The 15099-nt window shown below is 45.8% G+C and overlaps 1 protein-coding gene across 2 annotated transcripts in view; it reads left to right on the top strand.

Annotated features, from left to right (window-relative positions):
* Positions 1-15099, top strand: part of CCDC91 (coiled-coil domain containing 91) — a 140723-nt gene that overhangs the window by 95356 nt on the left and 30268 nt on the right. For both annotated transcript variants that reach the window (XM_080914761.1, XM_080914762.1), the window contains 3 exons: positions 5884-5976; positions 6437-6505; positions 8024-8200. In XM_080914761.1, the coding sequence (XP_080770887.1) occupies positions 5884-5976; positions 6437-6505; positions 8024-8200 (339 nt within the window). The remainder of the gene's footprint in view (positions 1-5883; positions 5977-6436; positions 6506-8023; positions 8201-15099) is intronic.

Raw genomic sequence — 15099 nt, 5'->3', positions numbered from 1 at the left:
GAGGAGTAGAGAAGAAGTGGAAGCTGGCCTTGAGCATGTGAAGAGAGAGGGGGGAAGGGGGGAGGAGAGAGCAGGGGAAGGAAGGCAAGAGCAAGAGAGTGAGGAAGGGGCAAGCAGCCCCTTTTATAGTGTCAGGCATACAGGTAACTGTGGGGTGGAGCTTAGACAGAATGCTAACAGGCCTCCCAGGCTTCATATTTCCAGTGCTGTGAGCCATAGCTAAGGACACCCCCATTGATTCTTGGGCACCTCCTCTGTCCCAGGTCTCCATCTCTCATGGCCATCCAACCATCCCACACTCTCCCAGTTCCCTCCCTCTATCTGTTTTCCACGACCATTCACATTCCATTTCTCCTTCCAAGTGTTGCTCAAGTGTTCTTGCTTGTGCCTTCCTTCCTGTCTAGACTCCTTGGGTCTGTGGAGTATAGCATAGGCATCCTGTATTTTACTGTTAATATACACTTATGAGTGAATGCATACCATGCATGTCCTTTTGAGACTGAGTTCCCTCTCTCAAGATTATATTCTCAAGATTCATTTGGCTGCAAAATTCATGATGTCTTTGTTTCCAATAGCTGAATATTATTCCATTGTGTAGATGCGCCACCTTTTCTTTATCTGTTCTTTAGTTGAGGGACATCTGGGTTGTTTCCAATTTCTGGCTATTACAAATTAAGCTGCTATGAACATAGTCGAGCAAGTGTCTTTGTGGGGTGTTGGGGCATCTTTTGGGTATATGCCCAGGAGTGGTATAGCTGGGCCCTCAGAACTATTCCCAGTTTGTTTGTTTGTTTGTTTTTTTAACTGCCAAATTGATTTCCAAAGTGGTTGTACAAGTTTGTAGTCCCACTAGCAATGGCTGAGTGCTCATTCTCACCAGCATGTGCTGTCACCTGAGCTTTTGATCTTAGCCATCTGACAGGCAGAGGATGGAATCTCAGAGTTGTTTTGTTTTGCATTTTCCTAATGACTAAGGACTTTGAACATTTCTCTATATGATTCTTGGCCATTCAAGATCCTCTGTTCAAAATTCTCTGTATCCCTTATTTTAATTGTGTTATTTGGATTATTGGTGTTTAAATTCTTGAGTTACTTATAAATATTGAATATTAGCCCTATGTCAGATGTAGGGTCGATGAGGATCTTTTCTCAGTATGTGGGCTGCTGTTTTGTCTTAGTGACAGTGTCCTTTGCCTTATAAAAGCTTTTCACTTTCAAGAGGTCCCATTGATCAGTTGTTGACCTTAGAGCCTGAGCTATTAGTGTTCTGTTCAGGCAATTGTCTTCTGTACCAGTGTGTTGAAGGGTGTTTTCCACTATCTCTTCTGTGAGATTTAGTTGGACCTTTTTCTTGGGTGTGTATCTCCAACCATGGGTTGTTTTCTCAAGCACTAGCTACCTTGTTCCTATGCCTCTCTCTCCTGGCTGTCTGCTGATCCACCCTGCAGTTGTCCCTGGAGTAGCCTGCTTGCCTTGGTTGGTACACTCAGCCATGCACTGCCCCTGCCCCAGGCCTGGCAAAGCACATTCCTTCAGTCACTTCCAGTGGGTAACAGTGTAGGCACTGGGTTTTCAGCAGGGAAGAACTTGAGTTCTTCCTAATTAAGAATTAAGAAACAAGACTGAAGGAATCGAAATCAGAAAGCAAGGAAAATGTAGACATGTATTGTGACAACTTATTTTCCTGAAGTAGATTCATTTTATGAAATAAAAGTTGAGGGGGCTTTGCTTCCCTACAGCTGTGACCTCAGTGGATCAGACTGTCATGAGAATAGATTTAAAAAAGTGTATTTTCATTGCTCAGTTTCTCAGACAAAATGTATTTAGAAACTTGTGACAAATAGGATTTGTATCACAGATTAATAATGTGCTGTTAGAAAATAGCTTTTAATGTAGCTGCATTGCTTAGCAAAGGCTGAAAACTTCAAGGAAATGGAAGTTTCACAGAGGTTGAGCTGTGACTTAAACAATTTACCACTGCAGTCAGAACTTTCTTCCAACTTCAGAGTCCAGAAGGAACTTGCAAGCGGGACAGAGAGATGCAGTGTGGAAGAGGGTGTGAGGTTTAAGGAAGAACGCACATATGTAGATACAGACACACCTGAAGAGAGAAAAGGGTAAACACTCTGAAGGCTGGCATGATGTCTTACTCTCAGTTCTAAGCTCAGTCACTTGGAAGCTTTTTAAGTACTTCCCGACACAGAAGTACTCGCTGCACCGCAGTGTGGCCTTGTCTGAGTTCCCCGTGCTCTTGCACATCCACCCCACTGACTCCTCTCCTTGCCTCTTCCTATCCTCTCAGCCAGTTAGTATGGTTCTCTGGTGAACCATATCCTTAGTGATGTGTACCCATAGGCTCTCCTCATCCACCTGTGGTCGATATGAAGCCTGGGACGCCCCACCGCACCTGGCTTTTCTCTGTACATGTCTGAGTTCTTGTCTGTAGTGCCTTAGATAGCCATCAGCAGAGGCCACAGAGGTGTTGGGAGCCTGTATTCAAGGCTGTAACCTTCTTACCCTAGCACTGTCTGATGTCCGGTGTCCCGGTGTCCACCCTGCAGTCTGCGTAAGTAAAGGAATGAATTCCAGTGCTAGAATCACAGAGGGTGAAAGTCTGGTTCCCACTTGGGTTTTACCTAAGCTCAGAGTCTGGCTTACGAATATTCTTCAGGTTTGCTTCCATGGCTCTGGAAACAACTCTGGATCTTCACACCACATTGTCCTTTCCTTAGTGGGGACCCTCGTTCCCCTCAGCTACTGTCACCTCAGCACCATTGCTCCCAAGTGAGAACATTGTCCCTTTTTAGGGCAAGTTAACTTCCCTCTAGACTGAAAGACCCAAAAAGGACACTGTGTGGTGGTGGCTGTTCATTCCCCCTTGTACTGGGAGTGTTTTTGATGACCTTGCTGTCTTTACCTTAATAGTTCAGGAATCCCATTATCTCTTCAGAAAAATGTATCTGTCCAAGTGTTCCCGTGGGTTATTATTTACAGTAATTTGCTATGATACACTTATTAGCTTTCAGCAGGAAAATATCCAAAGAAACTTGGAGAAAGACGGGGAAATAAACAGCTCCTGGCTTCTACAGAGTCTCCGTTTCTATGACTAGAGGTGCTGGGTGACAGCTATTTATTGAACATGCAAGAGAAAGGTCTGTGTTAGCAGATTCCCTCCCAAACAAAGAGTTAGAGTTATTTGTTGTTTTTGGGGCCTTGTAGCCCAGAATTATTAAAATTGAGTTAATAGAGGCCTACCTTTAATACATAGACTCTCAGTATGCAGGAGTGTTGTAACACTGTGCGAAGGCTTCTCTGGACCAAGCATTCAGTATCACCATTTGAACCCCTTTTACAGCTGTTTGAGGAAATAAAGGTTCATTACATATGGTGAGTTTACTTGAATGTGCATGAGTCCACATACACCTTTACTGTAGCAGACATAACATTTGCATATCATCAAAGGAGCAAATTAGTAAGTGAGGTTCAGATTATAAAATTATCTAAAGCATATGTGCTCTGTCCCTCAAAACCCATATGTGACTGTGTTACACAGTGTGTGTATGTGCTCAAAGCATTTTACTGCATTAACTCATGTAATACTCATATTTAAATATTATTGGTTGTAAATATCAAATTACTATATTTCCTTGCTGCATTATGAACAGTGTTGCACCGTAAGTTACTCTCAAACTTAAAACTTACAAAGATGAATTAGGAGTGGGAGTTTCTAGAACTCTCCCCTGCAGAATGTGATGACCAACGGTCTGGAGCACACTCTGCCGAAGACATGTCTGGTGTGCGCGCCTGTGTGAGGAGGGGGCTGTGTGTAACTGAGTCCGTTACTCAGTCACCTCATGTCCCCTGTTTATGTTGATCTTACTGTGTGTATAACTTCTGAGGGAAACTGTAAAATATGGGTTTTTTTCTACTTTAGGAAATAAAATATTAGGATTTAAATTCCCCCTTTCTAGCTAATACATGTTTTTTGCCTATAGAGGAGAGACAGTGGGTTTTATTGATGTTATTTGTTCTATAAAAGACAGGACCCCATGCTACTCTCCCACCAGCCTCACACCAGCCTCACACTAACCTTACACCAGCCTCACACCAGCCTCACACTAACCTCACACCAGCCTCACACCAGCCTCACACTAACCTCACACCAGCCTCACACTAACCTCACACTAACCTCACACCAGCCTCACACTAGTCTCACACCAGCCTCACACCAGCCTCACACTAACCTCACACTAACCTCACACTAGCCTCACACTAGTCTCACACCAGCCTCACACCAGCCTCACACTGACCTCACACCAGCCTCGAACTGGCCTCACACCAGCCTCACACTAACCTCACACCAGCCTCACACCAGCCTCACACCAGCCTTACACTAGCCTCACACCAGCTTTACACTAACCTCACACTAGCCTCATACCAACCGCACACTAACCTCATACCAGCCTCACACTAGCCTCACACCAGCCTCACACCAGCCTCACACTGGCCTCATACCAGCCTTACACCAGCCTCACACCAGCCTTACACTAGCCTCACACTAGGCTCTGCTCTGCACATCTCCAGCAGTATCTGATATGAAGCACACGATCCTTCAGGGAACTAGGGCATTAGTGATATTCAGTAGCACTAAGTTATTTGCCTCAGCTAAAGACAATAAAGACATGAAGATACGTCATTTTCAAGCTGGTCTTACCTCAGTCCACACATTCTGATCACTTAGTGTTTAGGCAGCTCAAGCCGTGGTGAGTCTTCTCCTTCATGATCACAAGACTGTCTGCCCAAAGGTGAGGAGTGGGCAGGGAGCCTTTTCTTTCTTATTGTACATCTACCTTTTATCTCTTATTACCTCTGACCTGGCTTTGCACTGAGCCAGCCATGTAGTTTTAGTGCATTGCTGGTCTGTGTAAATCTTACCCACAGCTGTTTCCCAACGTTGTCTGGGGACAATGAATGGTCAGCGGTGGTGTTCACCAGGGAACCTTGCAGATCACGTGATTTAGGGAGGCTCAGTATAATGTCTACAGGGTTAGAGAGGTGCCAGCCTTCTTTTCCTTTCACTGTACTTTGTAAAAAAATAAAAAATGGTTGCTTATTTTTATCAGTCAAAAATTAAGGTAATTCTCTCTTTCCTTCGGGTTGTATTGGCAGTTGTGATATGTTGGAATTACAGGAGAAACTACATTCTTACTGCTTTTCAAATATGAGATGGGAAATAACATTGTAATCAGAGAATCACTGATGTCCTCATCCAGGCCCCGGGTCATTCTGTTGAAGCCCTAAAGGCAGAACATTGTTAGGAACCTCTGTTCAGACAGCACACATCAGTGACTGGTGTGCGGGCCCGTGTGTATGGAGTGAGCTCTGCACACCTGATGTTCTTTGATTTCACAGATTCCAATTTAGAAACTGGTGAAATCTTGGAGTGAGAAAAACTGGTCATCTCTCTGTCTTCCACAGAGCTTAGCTAGACACAGAGACATGTGTCTACTCCACAGGTGTATCTCAAGACAGCAACTTGTTTTTCTCATCTGAGCTCCGAGTGCTTCTGCTGCTGTGTGATAATACTCAGTGTTTTAGGAGCCCTCTCTCCAAGCGGGGCTCTGTGCACACATTCATGTTACAATTGAGTGGTCAGTGTGAGGTCATCATGTGTAACCAGAGCTTGAGACACATGCTTGGCTAAGCCTGAGAATGCAGGAAGGTCCCGTGGCTTGAGACGTGCCAGCTCCAGTTTCCCGTACCCTCCACTCTCACTTTGCCATGTTTCCTTCAGTTGTCCCATTACCTGGTACAGATACTCTCTGCTTTCCTCCCTGGTAGATTTTCAGAGCCACATCATAGCTCAGGTGTCTTTCTTTGTAGCACCAGAGACTCCTAGAAGTGCTGGACACTGAAAAGGAACTATTAAGAGAAAAAATCCAGGAAGCTTTGACTCAGCAGTCACAGGAACAGAAGGTAAGACTTTGTGTACCTGGCAGGGCTGGGGAGGAGTGTGTCTGCTGCCTTCACTGCCTGCATCCTGCATCCCCATGCTGCCTGCATCCCCATGCTGCCTGCATGCTCCATCCTGCATCCCCATGCTGCCTGCATCCTGCATCCCCCATGCTGCCTGCATCCCCCATGCTGCCTGCATGCTCCATCCTGCATCCCCCATGCTGCCTGAATCCCCCATGCTGCCTGCATGCTCCATCCCCCAGGCTGCCTGCATCCCCATGCTGCCTGCATCCCCCATGCTGCCTTCATCCCCCATGCTGCCTGAATCCCCCATGCTGCCTGCATGCTCCATCCCCCATGCTGCCTGAATCCCCCATGCTGCCTGCATCCCCCATGCTGCCTGCATCCCCATGCTGCCTGCATCCCCCATTCTGCCTGCATGCTCCATCCTCCATCCTCCATGCTGCATTCTTGTTTGCAGGAAACACTGGAAAAGTGCCTACAAGAAGAAATGCAGAGGAACAAAGAAACACTGGAGTCCGCTGTGAAGGTAGACATGCCTGTCCAGGCTGTGAGGATATGCCCGGCCATAATGCTGGTGCTCTTCCTCGGTGGAATTGCACCCATCTCATTAATGGAGTAACAGTATCATTGAACAATGCTTCATTCCAGAATCCATTTTTCCTCACATTTTTTGACCATTCATTTTCCTGTTGATTCATATTCTATGACAGGATGGCACTGGAAGGCTTTACAACATAAATTATTAGTTACCTTCCTTAAAACTAGTTATGTTAGGATAGCCACCTCCAGTGCAGTGACTGTCAGCAGAGAGACAGGAAGACAAATAAACAGACATGCTGTGACTAGAAAGTCATCTCACCTTGTCTTTTCCTTATGAAACTGACAGTTGGATAAAAATATGACACCAGCAAGGCAGTGAGGGACTAAATTATCTGGCCACGTAAGTTGTATACCTGCATTCAAATGTGTTTCGGTGATAACTCACCAAGGGATTGAGCCTTGAGAAGCAGCTGAGCCGGGGGGTCTGGGTGTGCAGCTAAGGAAGATGTGAGGAGCTGTGAGTTGTGTGTTATTCTAGGAAACAGGCCTTAGCTGCAGGGAGCAGGAGGCTGACCCAGGACAGCGCTGGTTAGGGCACGAGAGCATGAAGTAAGGGACAAGTGAGTTGCCAGAGAGGAGCCAGTGGTTGTAAAGTGAATCCAGCAAGTCTGTTAGGATGCCTGCCAAGTTCTGAGCAAGGACAGTGAACCCGGGGCGGGAGTGGGGAGGAGGCCCCATCCTTGAGTAGAGACTGGGGTAGACTGAGTGTAGTTGGGAAAGTTCCCACTTGCTGTCCAGGACTGAGGGAGGTTGGTGTGGGATGGGTACTGTGGGTGAGTATGAGTAGCGTCTGTTAGGTCACACACAGATGTGCGAGGTCACACACAGATGTGCAGAGGTCACACACATGTGCAGAGGTCACACACAGATGTGCAGAGGTCACACATAGATGTGCAGAGGTCACACACATGTGCAGAGGTCACACACAGATGTGCAGAGGTCATACACAGATGTGCAGAGGTCACACAGATGTGCAGAGGTCACACACACATGTGCAGAGGTCACATATAAATGTGCAGAGGTCACACACAGATGTGCAGAGGTCACACACAGATGTGCAGAGGTCACACAGATGTGCAGAGGTCACACACACATGTGCAGAGGTCACATATAGATGTGCAGACTTCCAGATACCAGCTGTGTAGAAATCACTCATCAATCACTGTGGCCTTTGAAAATTCAGGAAAAGAATTGTGTAGTAACATGTTTCAGTTTGCTAGTATTTTCCTTATCACAACTAATTTAAGACCTACGCTTTGATGCCTGCTGCTTGGTGCTAAGGCTTGATTTCTTTAAAGGACAGAAATGTCAGGGTGCAGGATGAAAACCTGTTTAAAAATGATGAATGCACTTAATATGCATAAAACCAGTGGCGTTGGGCGGTTCCGTGGCTGGAGTTTGGCCTCATTGTTAATGTTTCTGCTTCTGTCATTTTGTTCTGAAGCTTGAGAAAGAAGCCATGAAAGATGTCATTGCTAAAGCAGTGGAGGAAGAAAGGGAAAATCTGGAGAAAGTTCACGCTGAAGAGAGGGAAATGTGGAAGACAGAGCACGCGAGAGATCAAGAGAGGGTAGCGGAGGCCATCCAGGCCGCTGTGCAGGAGCAGCAGAGGATGAGTCAGGTGAGAAAGTCACACAGAAGCCTGGTTCCTTCTGTCCCCACCCCTTGCAGAGGTCAGCTCACATCACAGTGTCTCTATTCTGACCTATTCTCTTACATACTCCCATAATTTTCCCCTTTCCTATATTAAGAATTCTATGACATATTTTGCCTTTTCCTTCTATTTCGGGAGGATCAGAATCCATGTTCCCATTTTAACATTCTAACCGTGTTAAGCTCCCCATCCATTCTTTTTCTCCCCTTCCACCTTTCATGCATACACACATACATGTGTGCAGAAATGGGTGCACACTCACACAATAAGTAATTATCTGTGAGACTCATAAATTAATGTCTGACTTACATACCTATGCACTGTAGATTGGCAGCAATGGTAACACAACCTCACAGGTATCCCCAGGGTCCCATGAGAGGAACACCTCGGTGAGCCATCTTGTCCTGCAGAATAGCCTCTGCCCACTGACCCTCCGAAGCCTCATCCTCACCGTTGAGCTTGCATGCTGTGTTTTACGGTGACCCAGGCTTCCTGTGGGCAGAAGTGTAGAGCGGCAACGCCAGCCCTCCCGGAAGCCCATTTTCTGTGCTGGTTGCCCGGCAGCTATAAGACATAGCACAACATGCCTTATACTTTAAAATGTGTCCCCTCCGAAGTTGGGCACAGTCCTGCCCACCCATAGTCCTAGCTCTCAGGAAGTAGAGGCAAGAAGGTCAGCACGTGAAGACTGACCTCAGTATAGCAAGTTTGAGTCCAGCCTGGGCTACGAAGGACATTGACTCAGACAAAGCACAGACCGCAGGAAATATGTCCCCTGTGAGCTGAGAGCGAACTGAAGATTCTTAGAAGCATAAGGTTCTGGTAGGAGCTGTGTGAGGGGCAGGAAGCACTGGGGCCGGGAGTGGGCTGAGGCAGCAGCATGACTGAGCTGCCTGTCAGAGACTGAGAGCCACATGTTGACTTCAGGGTGGTCAGCTGCCACGCCACTGCTTAAAGCCTGCTCACAGAAACTGAAAATGGCGTTATTTAGGATAATCAGTAAGCTGCGACCGAACTTACACTCTAATTTGTTGCAGCAGTAGCTGATGTGGCTTCCTGTTTCTCCCTCGTGTGTTTCTTTAGATGCAGAGGTAGAAAAACAGTAGCCCAGCCTTTTTAGTGGAGATGAGGAAGTTAACTAAGGTTAAGTGGCTGCTGGCCACGCCAAGTGTTGGTCATGCCAAGTGGGAGGTGTGAGGGGCTTGCTATGAACAGGAGAATGTTTCAGCAGAGAACAAGGCAGAAACATGCTTGGTTTAGCTGAACTGTGCTATCACCTGACAGTAAACAGTTAGGACAGTAGAGCAGGCACAGTCCAGAGCCACCTGGTCCCTCCATACTGTCACGTGACAGCGCCAGCCAGGCCGCCCTGTGCACATCCTGACTCCCAGTCTGGATCCCCTGGAAGGGGCCTAGAAAGTCTGGGCATTTATTAAAATTACACAAAAAATGTACATTTGTGCAGATTTTTCTGCAAAGACAATTTATGCTTTTATTAAATTCTTAAAATTATTTTAATTAGGAACTTTTAAGAAATATTGCAATTGGCTTCCCATTGCCTTCTGAACTTTGTATGTGAAATCTATTTCAAATTGATTAAATATTTAAAATATAAATTATATTTATCTAAAAAGCAATCGGGAAAATATTAACATTCTTTGAAAGGAAGACCCTGAGCAAGCCTGTCAGAGCAGTGGATTAAGTGCAAGTAAAATCGCTTTATAAAAGTAGAAAAAATTTAGCAAAAACTATCAAAATCATATCTTTCTAAATTTTTGTAGCCATCAGTGTTTATTCAAAAATGGTTAAATATTACTAAGCTAGCTTTATAAACTTTTAACCAGTTTTCTTCTCATTTTCTTCTCCCTTGCTGCAAAGTATGGACAGGGCATTAAGTATGAAAATCCAATCTTAGGGCCTACTAAGGTGCAACGTTTGCAACCCCACAGAAGCTGCACACCTGTGGACTGTTTCTGTACAGGTTCTGCGGCTTGGGAAACCTGCTGTTTGTCTTCTTCAGTGTAGTACATTTATTAATTCTTGAGGATTTCATACATGAATGTCATGTACTGTGGTCATATCCCCACTCCTGTCCCTAACTCCTAACAGATCCCCACTGCCCCTTAGACGCTCTAAGTCTAAGATGTTTGTCGGTTTCAGGAAATGGTGATCCTTATCAGATCTGAGGGAAATCTCATTTCCATAAATGGCTTTGGAAAGCTGTGCGTTCTTGAGGGTCACACACAACCTGAGCAGGTCAGTCAACTGGCTCACGGGGCAGAGACGCAGAGTAAAGACTGTGATTCCCAGTTGTAATGACTGTGTCCTGGCTGCCCCAGCAAGGGAATCTTCCAGAAAAAGATCACTGACTCCATGGCTCCAGAGAGTAAGGAAATCTGTGTTCTCCAGACACAGCAGATCCCTAAAGTTCAGTGAATCAAGAGAGAAGCAAACTCTGCGCCCCGTCCCCCAGCTAAAGCACTGACAAGAAACGTTAGTCAGGACATAGGAACAGCACAGGCTTTGCAGAATTTGTCTCAGGAACTTACCTCACAAGACTCACAAATAAACTATACCAAAGCAACCACGTGGCGGGGAATTAGTGTGAAGGGACAGAAAAGATCTGACTCTGAACCTGCTTTGTATTGCTTTAAATGTGCATTGTTAAAAACTAAAAATAATATCAAAGAAACAGGAAATACAGTCCACACATAGGCAGAAAATTAGCAAGTGATCCCTAATAATGGCTTAAAAGACTTAAGACTTTACTCTGCACAAGGAGCTCAGAGGTATGGTTTTCTGAATCCATAAGCTGTGGTCATCTATATCAGGACCTGGGCCCCTCTAAAATCGCAGTTCTTTTGCAGGCTGCTTGTGCACTTTGAGAGTTGTGCTTTCCACTCTCAGTACACACAATATTTGTGTCACAGCCACATCAGACTTCCTACTGCTCCCCTGAGTGCAGCCACCCAGGTTACATGTCCCCACCATTACTTTCTCTCAGACCTGTATTGATTCATGTGTTTGCTTGATTGACTGACCTTTCTTGAGAGCTTTACATCTTACCTCTGCCCACCCCATATCTCCTAGGAGGTTCAAGTAGTGTCTAGCTCGCCACATGTGTTCCAGAAAAAGTCATGTCCTAAGACAAGTCAGGAACTGAAGTCTCCTGTAGTTAACCCTATGTGAGTGGCCATCTGACCTCACACATTCTGTGTGATCATCCACAGTGCCATTGGGTGGGTTTGATGGTGTTTGCTTGGCTGTTGGTAAATAGGATCAGGAGTCACATGGAGGTTTCATGTAGAAATGTCTCTGTGTATCCTGTGCAGCAGCCATTCCCTGGTACAGATGTGCCCTTAAAACCCATCAGTGTCCCCAGGTTTCTGCTGGTCACACCTATACCTGTCTCTGCATTGGCTCTTGCTGGATCTCCTCCTGTGAGTCACCAGGCTTTACCTACTAGCTGCTACATTTTCTCAGTCCCTTTCTGTGGGTGTGTGTAGACCTGATCCTCCTGCTTCTGTCTCCTGAGTGCTGGGATCCCAGGCCTTACCCCGAATTTTTTAATAAATTTGTAGACATCACATTATGAATTAATTGCACTCCCCAGAGAAAATTAGTTTAAAAAAAAAATAAAAATGCAATGAATTGTTAGAAACTGCCCTAAAGTTTTTCCTAGGAGTTTAATTAATTTTTCTCAATGAGTTATGTGGTTAGGCCAGAAACATAATTCATAAATAGACTTCCCCTTGGTTTATTAGTGATAGGAATCTAAAATCTTCTACTTTCTGTTCCTACCCTGAAGCGCCATAGCTGTGTGTTTTAGATTCATAACTAATGTCCTTGTTCTCCTTAGGAAAGTCCCTCAAATGTACAGTATTTCAAAAGTTGATGAGACATTGTTGTATCGTGTAACAGAGAACAGTGGTGGTCTTCATGTTCAGGATTACACCGGTAGTTTTATTCCCCATGATTTTATAGGCTGTTTCAGACAAAGAAGCCACTGTAAGGATTCGGAGGAGGAGGAGGAGAGGGACGGCTTCCTGTAGGAAGTAGAAGTCTTGTGAGGAGCTGGCTGTGGTTGTCCTGACATGATCACTGACTGTCCCAGCCCTGGGTCACCACCTCCAGTGAGTGGCAGCTATTTTCTGGTCATTCAATGCTGTGTCTGACTTGACTTGTGAGGCAGGTACTGCCATCGCTCCCGTGCAAGCTTCTTACGTGGGTTCCTGTCTGTGTCTGTGGAGGCTGGGGACCAACCATCTTATTTGTTGGTATGGCTAGCTACTCCTCTCCGAGATGGGCTGTTTCTCTGTGATCTAGGCTCTCAGAGTGGTCCTGGAGTAACTGCAGGAGCCCCAGAGACTCCTGTCTGTCCGGACATACCGAGACCTAAGCATGCATTCCTACGCTCAGATCTTTACTTGGGTTCTGCAGGCGGAACCTCTGTAAACCTTAGTTCCTCAGGCTTACTGAGCTGTTACTCCAGCCCTACCATGCCCATACCACCATGAAGTTATTATGGTTCTATAACTTATCCTAGAGGGCCTGTCTCTAGAGGTCTTGAAGTTTGCCACCCCCACCTCTCCACCTGGAGCTTCCCATCTTCATATAAAATGCAGGTTTGTCTTAGGTGGGAATAGAAAACTGCACAAGAAAATCCGTAGCTGGACAGTTCCTCACGCTGCTCACTTATCCTGTCTTTTCTCTGAGCACCATCCACGGGTCATGTGTAAAGGAGGTGTGGGCACACAGATCTGATGACAATAGGCAAGTCCATGGCCCTTGTGAAGTGTAAGCACAGTTGAGAAGGAACTGTGGTAAACAAGCTGAGTCTGATGCAGTGTTGTGAGCTGTGAAGGGGAAGATTACGGCTGTGTGTTTGTTTGACTGAGTGGAGAAGTCGTAGGCACAGGAAGGAAGCCAGAGTCGAGGAATTAATATGCAGGTTACGTGGCACCACTCAGAATAACCTCCACTGTGGCAGCTCCTGTCAGGTGATAATTGAACTCAGATGGTTACATTTGGCCAGACCTATCAATCATCATAGCCATTCCCTAGAATATTGTGGTTTTTAAGAACAAATTCCTATTACAGTAAATTTTCAGAAAGCGCCGAGTTTTGTTGGGATTAAGAATCTGCTTTGTATTAGGTTTGTGATGCCTGTTGACAATCTATAGATGATCCTAGAGAAGAGAGTAGGTAGCTGGAGACACAGGCTTATTGCACCATGCTCTAAAGGCACCTGTGCACCCATGGCTATTGGCGCCACTGTTACAAGAAAGTGGAATTGACCTTGATGTCCATCAACAACAGATGATGGACGGTGGAAATGTATTGGGAACACATCAGCTTTGACGCAGCTGCACAGAGGAACTTTGCAGGAAAAGAGATGTATCTGGAAAGTAGTATGTTAATGGAGGAGACCCAAACTCAGACTAGATCAAACCAAACCCAACCAAACCAACCCCAAACATGCAAGGGTTCACATTCTTGCTTGTGACTGGATCCTAGACCGTTCTGCTAATATAGATGTGTGTGATGGACAGGAGGGAACGTGGCTAAAACCTAAAGAGTAAGTAGAGGTGAAAGAGGGTGTAAAGCTTCGAGAGGACTGAGGGATGGGCAGAAAGAGTGAGGGGAGTGGGCAGGGCATGAGGAATGGGTGAGCACTAGTGAATAGAGAAGGAGAAACTAAAACTAATTCTGCTTGGAAGTATCCAGGTGATCCCTTTGAGGTGTCAAAAACTTATTACTCTAGTTTTAAATTTTTTAAATGAAAATTTTAATTTTAATTCTTGAAAGAAATACTGGTGTGAAGTCAGATGCCTCAGTAAGGTACTATGGAATGGATACGGTACAGGTGCTATTTAGAACAAATTAAAAACTTTCTGGATAGGGCTCTGTGACATTTTTATGGTGTGTTGTCATCTGCTAACTATTAATAAGTTTGTTTCAGATTATTGTCTGTGGTAGTGGAGGTGACTGTGACCACACACTTGGATTCACATAGGATGAACTAGGCCATGCTCAGTTTCCAGTGTGCACAACTGAGTAACGGGCCAGTGCTGGCTCTGTCAGCCCCTTTAGCAGTACCTGGCAGTATGGGGGTCCCCGGAGAGTGGCCCCAAACTCTGTGTGACCCAGTTATTCAGAGAAACAGGAGACCTGAAAGTGACCCATGTTGATGGGAATAACACCTTCTGTTGGCTGCTGAGCCCAACAGGAATGAGAGAAGGGTGGAAGATGGCAGAATCAGCCTACGTAAGCAAGCCTAAAGGGAAGCGCAAGCCTCCTGCCCAGTGAGCCCTCTGTGCCCATGGTGACATCACCTGGGGACACAGGAGCACACAAGCAGGAAACATACCTACCATTGTGTTAGGAGTAAGATGGCTGTGAACTGCTGTGTGGGTGCTGGGAATTGAACCAGGGGGATTAAGCAAGTACTTTCCGAGATTAGCAACTGCAGAGGGGAAGCATGAACAGTGAAGGCTCCACTCTCTGAGCTCCAGATGCCACAGGAGCCCTTGGTAATCTCACTAGATGTCATCACATCACCAGTGTCCTGAGAGCCTAATGATGTCATCACATCACCAATGTCCTGAGAGCCTGAATGAGGTCAACTTAGAACTTAATGACTACTGACAAGAGCTAAGCACCCTTGGCCACATTCCAGAGATAGCCCTGAGTATGACTTATCCAAACAGGAGCATTGCAAACGCTTTCTGGAAATGACTGGATATTCAATGTGCAGGAAGATGGCCTCCTGGATTGTGTGGTGGCAGCTGAAATGGGAGAGGAGGAACAGACAGGCATGGGAGAAGACAAACCTGGAAAAACATGTTGGAAACTACAAACCTGGC

The sequence above is a fragment of the Micromys minutus genome (assembly GCF_963924665.1).
Source record: "Micromys minutus genome assembly, chromosome: 3".
Classification (NCBI taxonomy): Eukaryota; Metazoa; Chordata; class Mammalia; order Rodentia; family Muridae; genus Micromys; species Micromys minutus.
The sequence above is the reverse complement of the archived record's forward strand: the minus strand, read 5'-3'. Positions and strand labels throughout refer to the sequence as shown.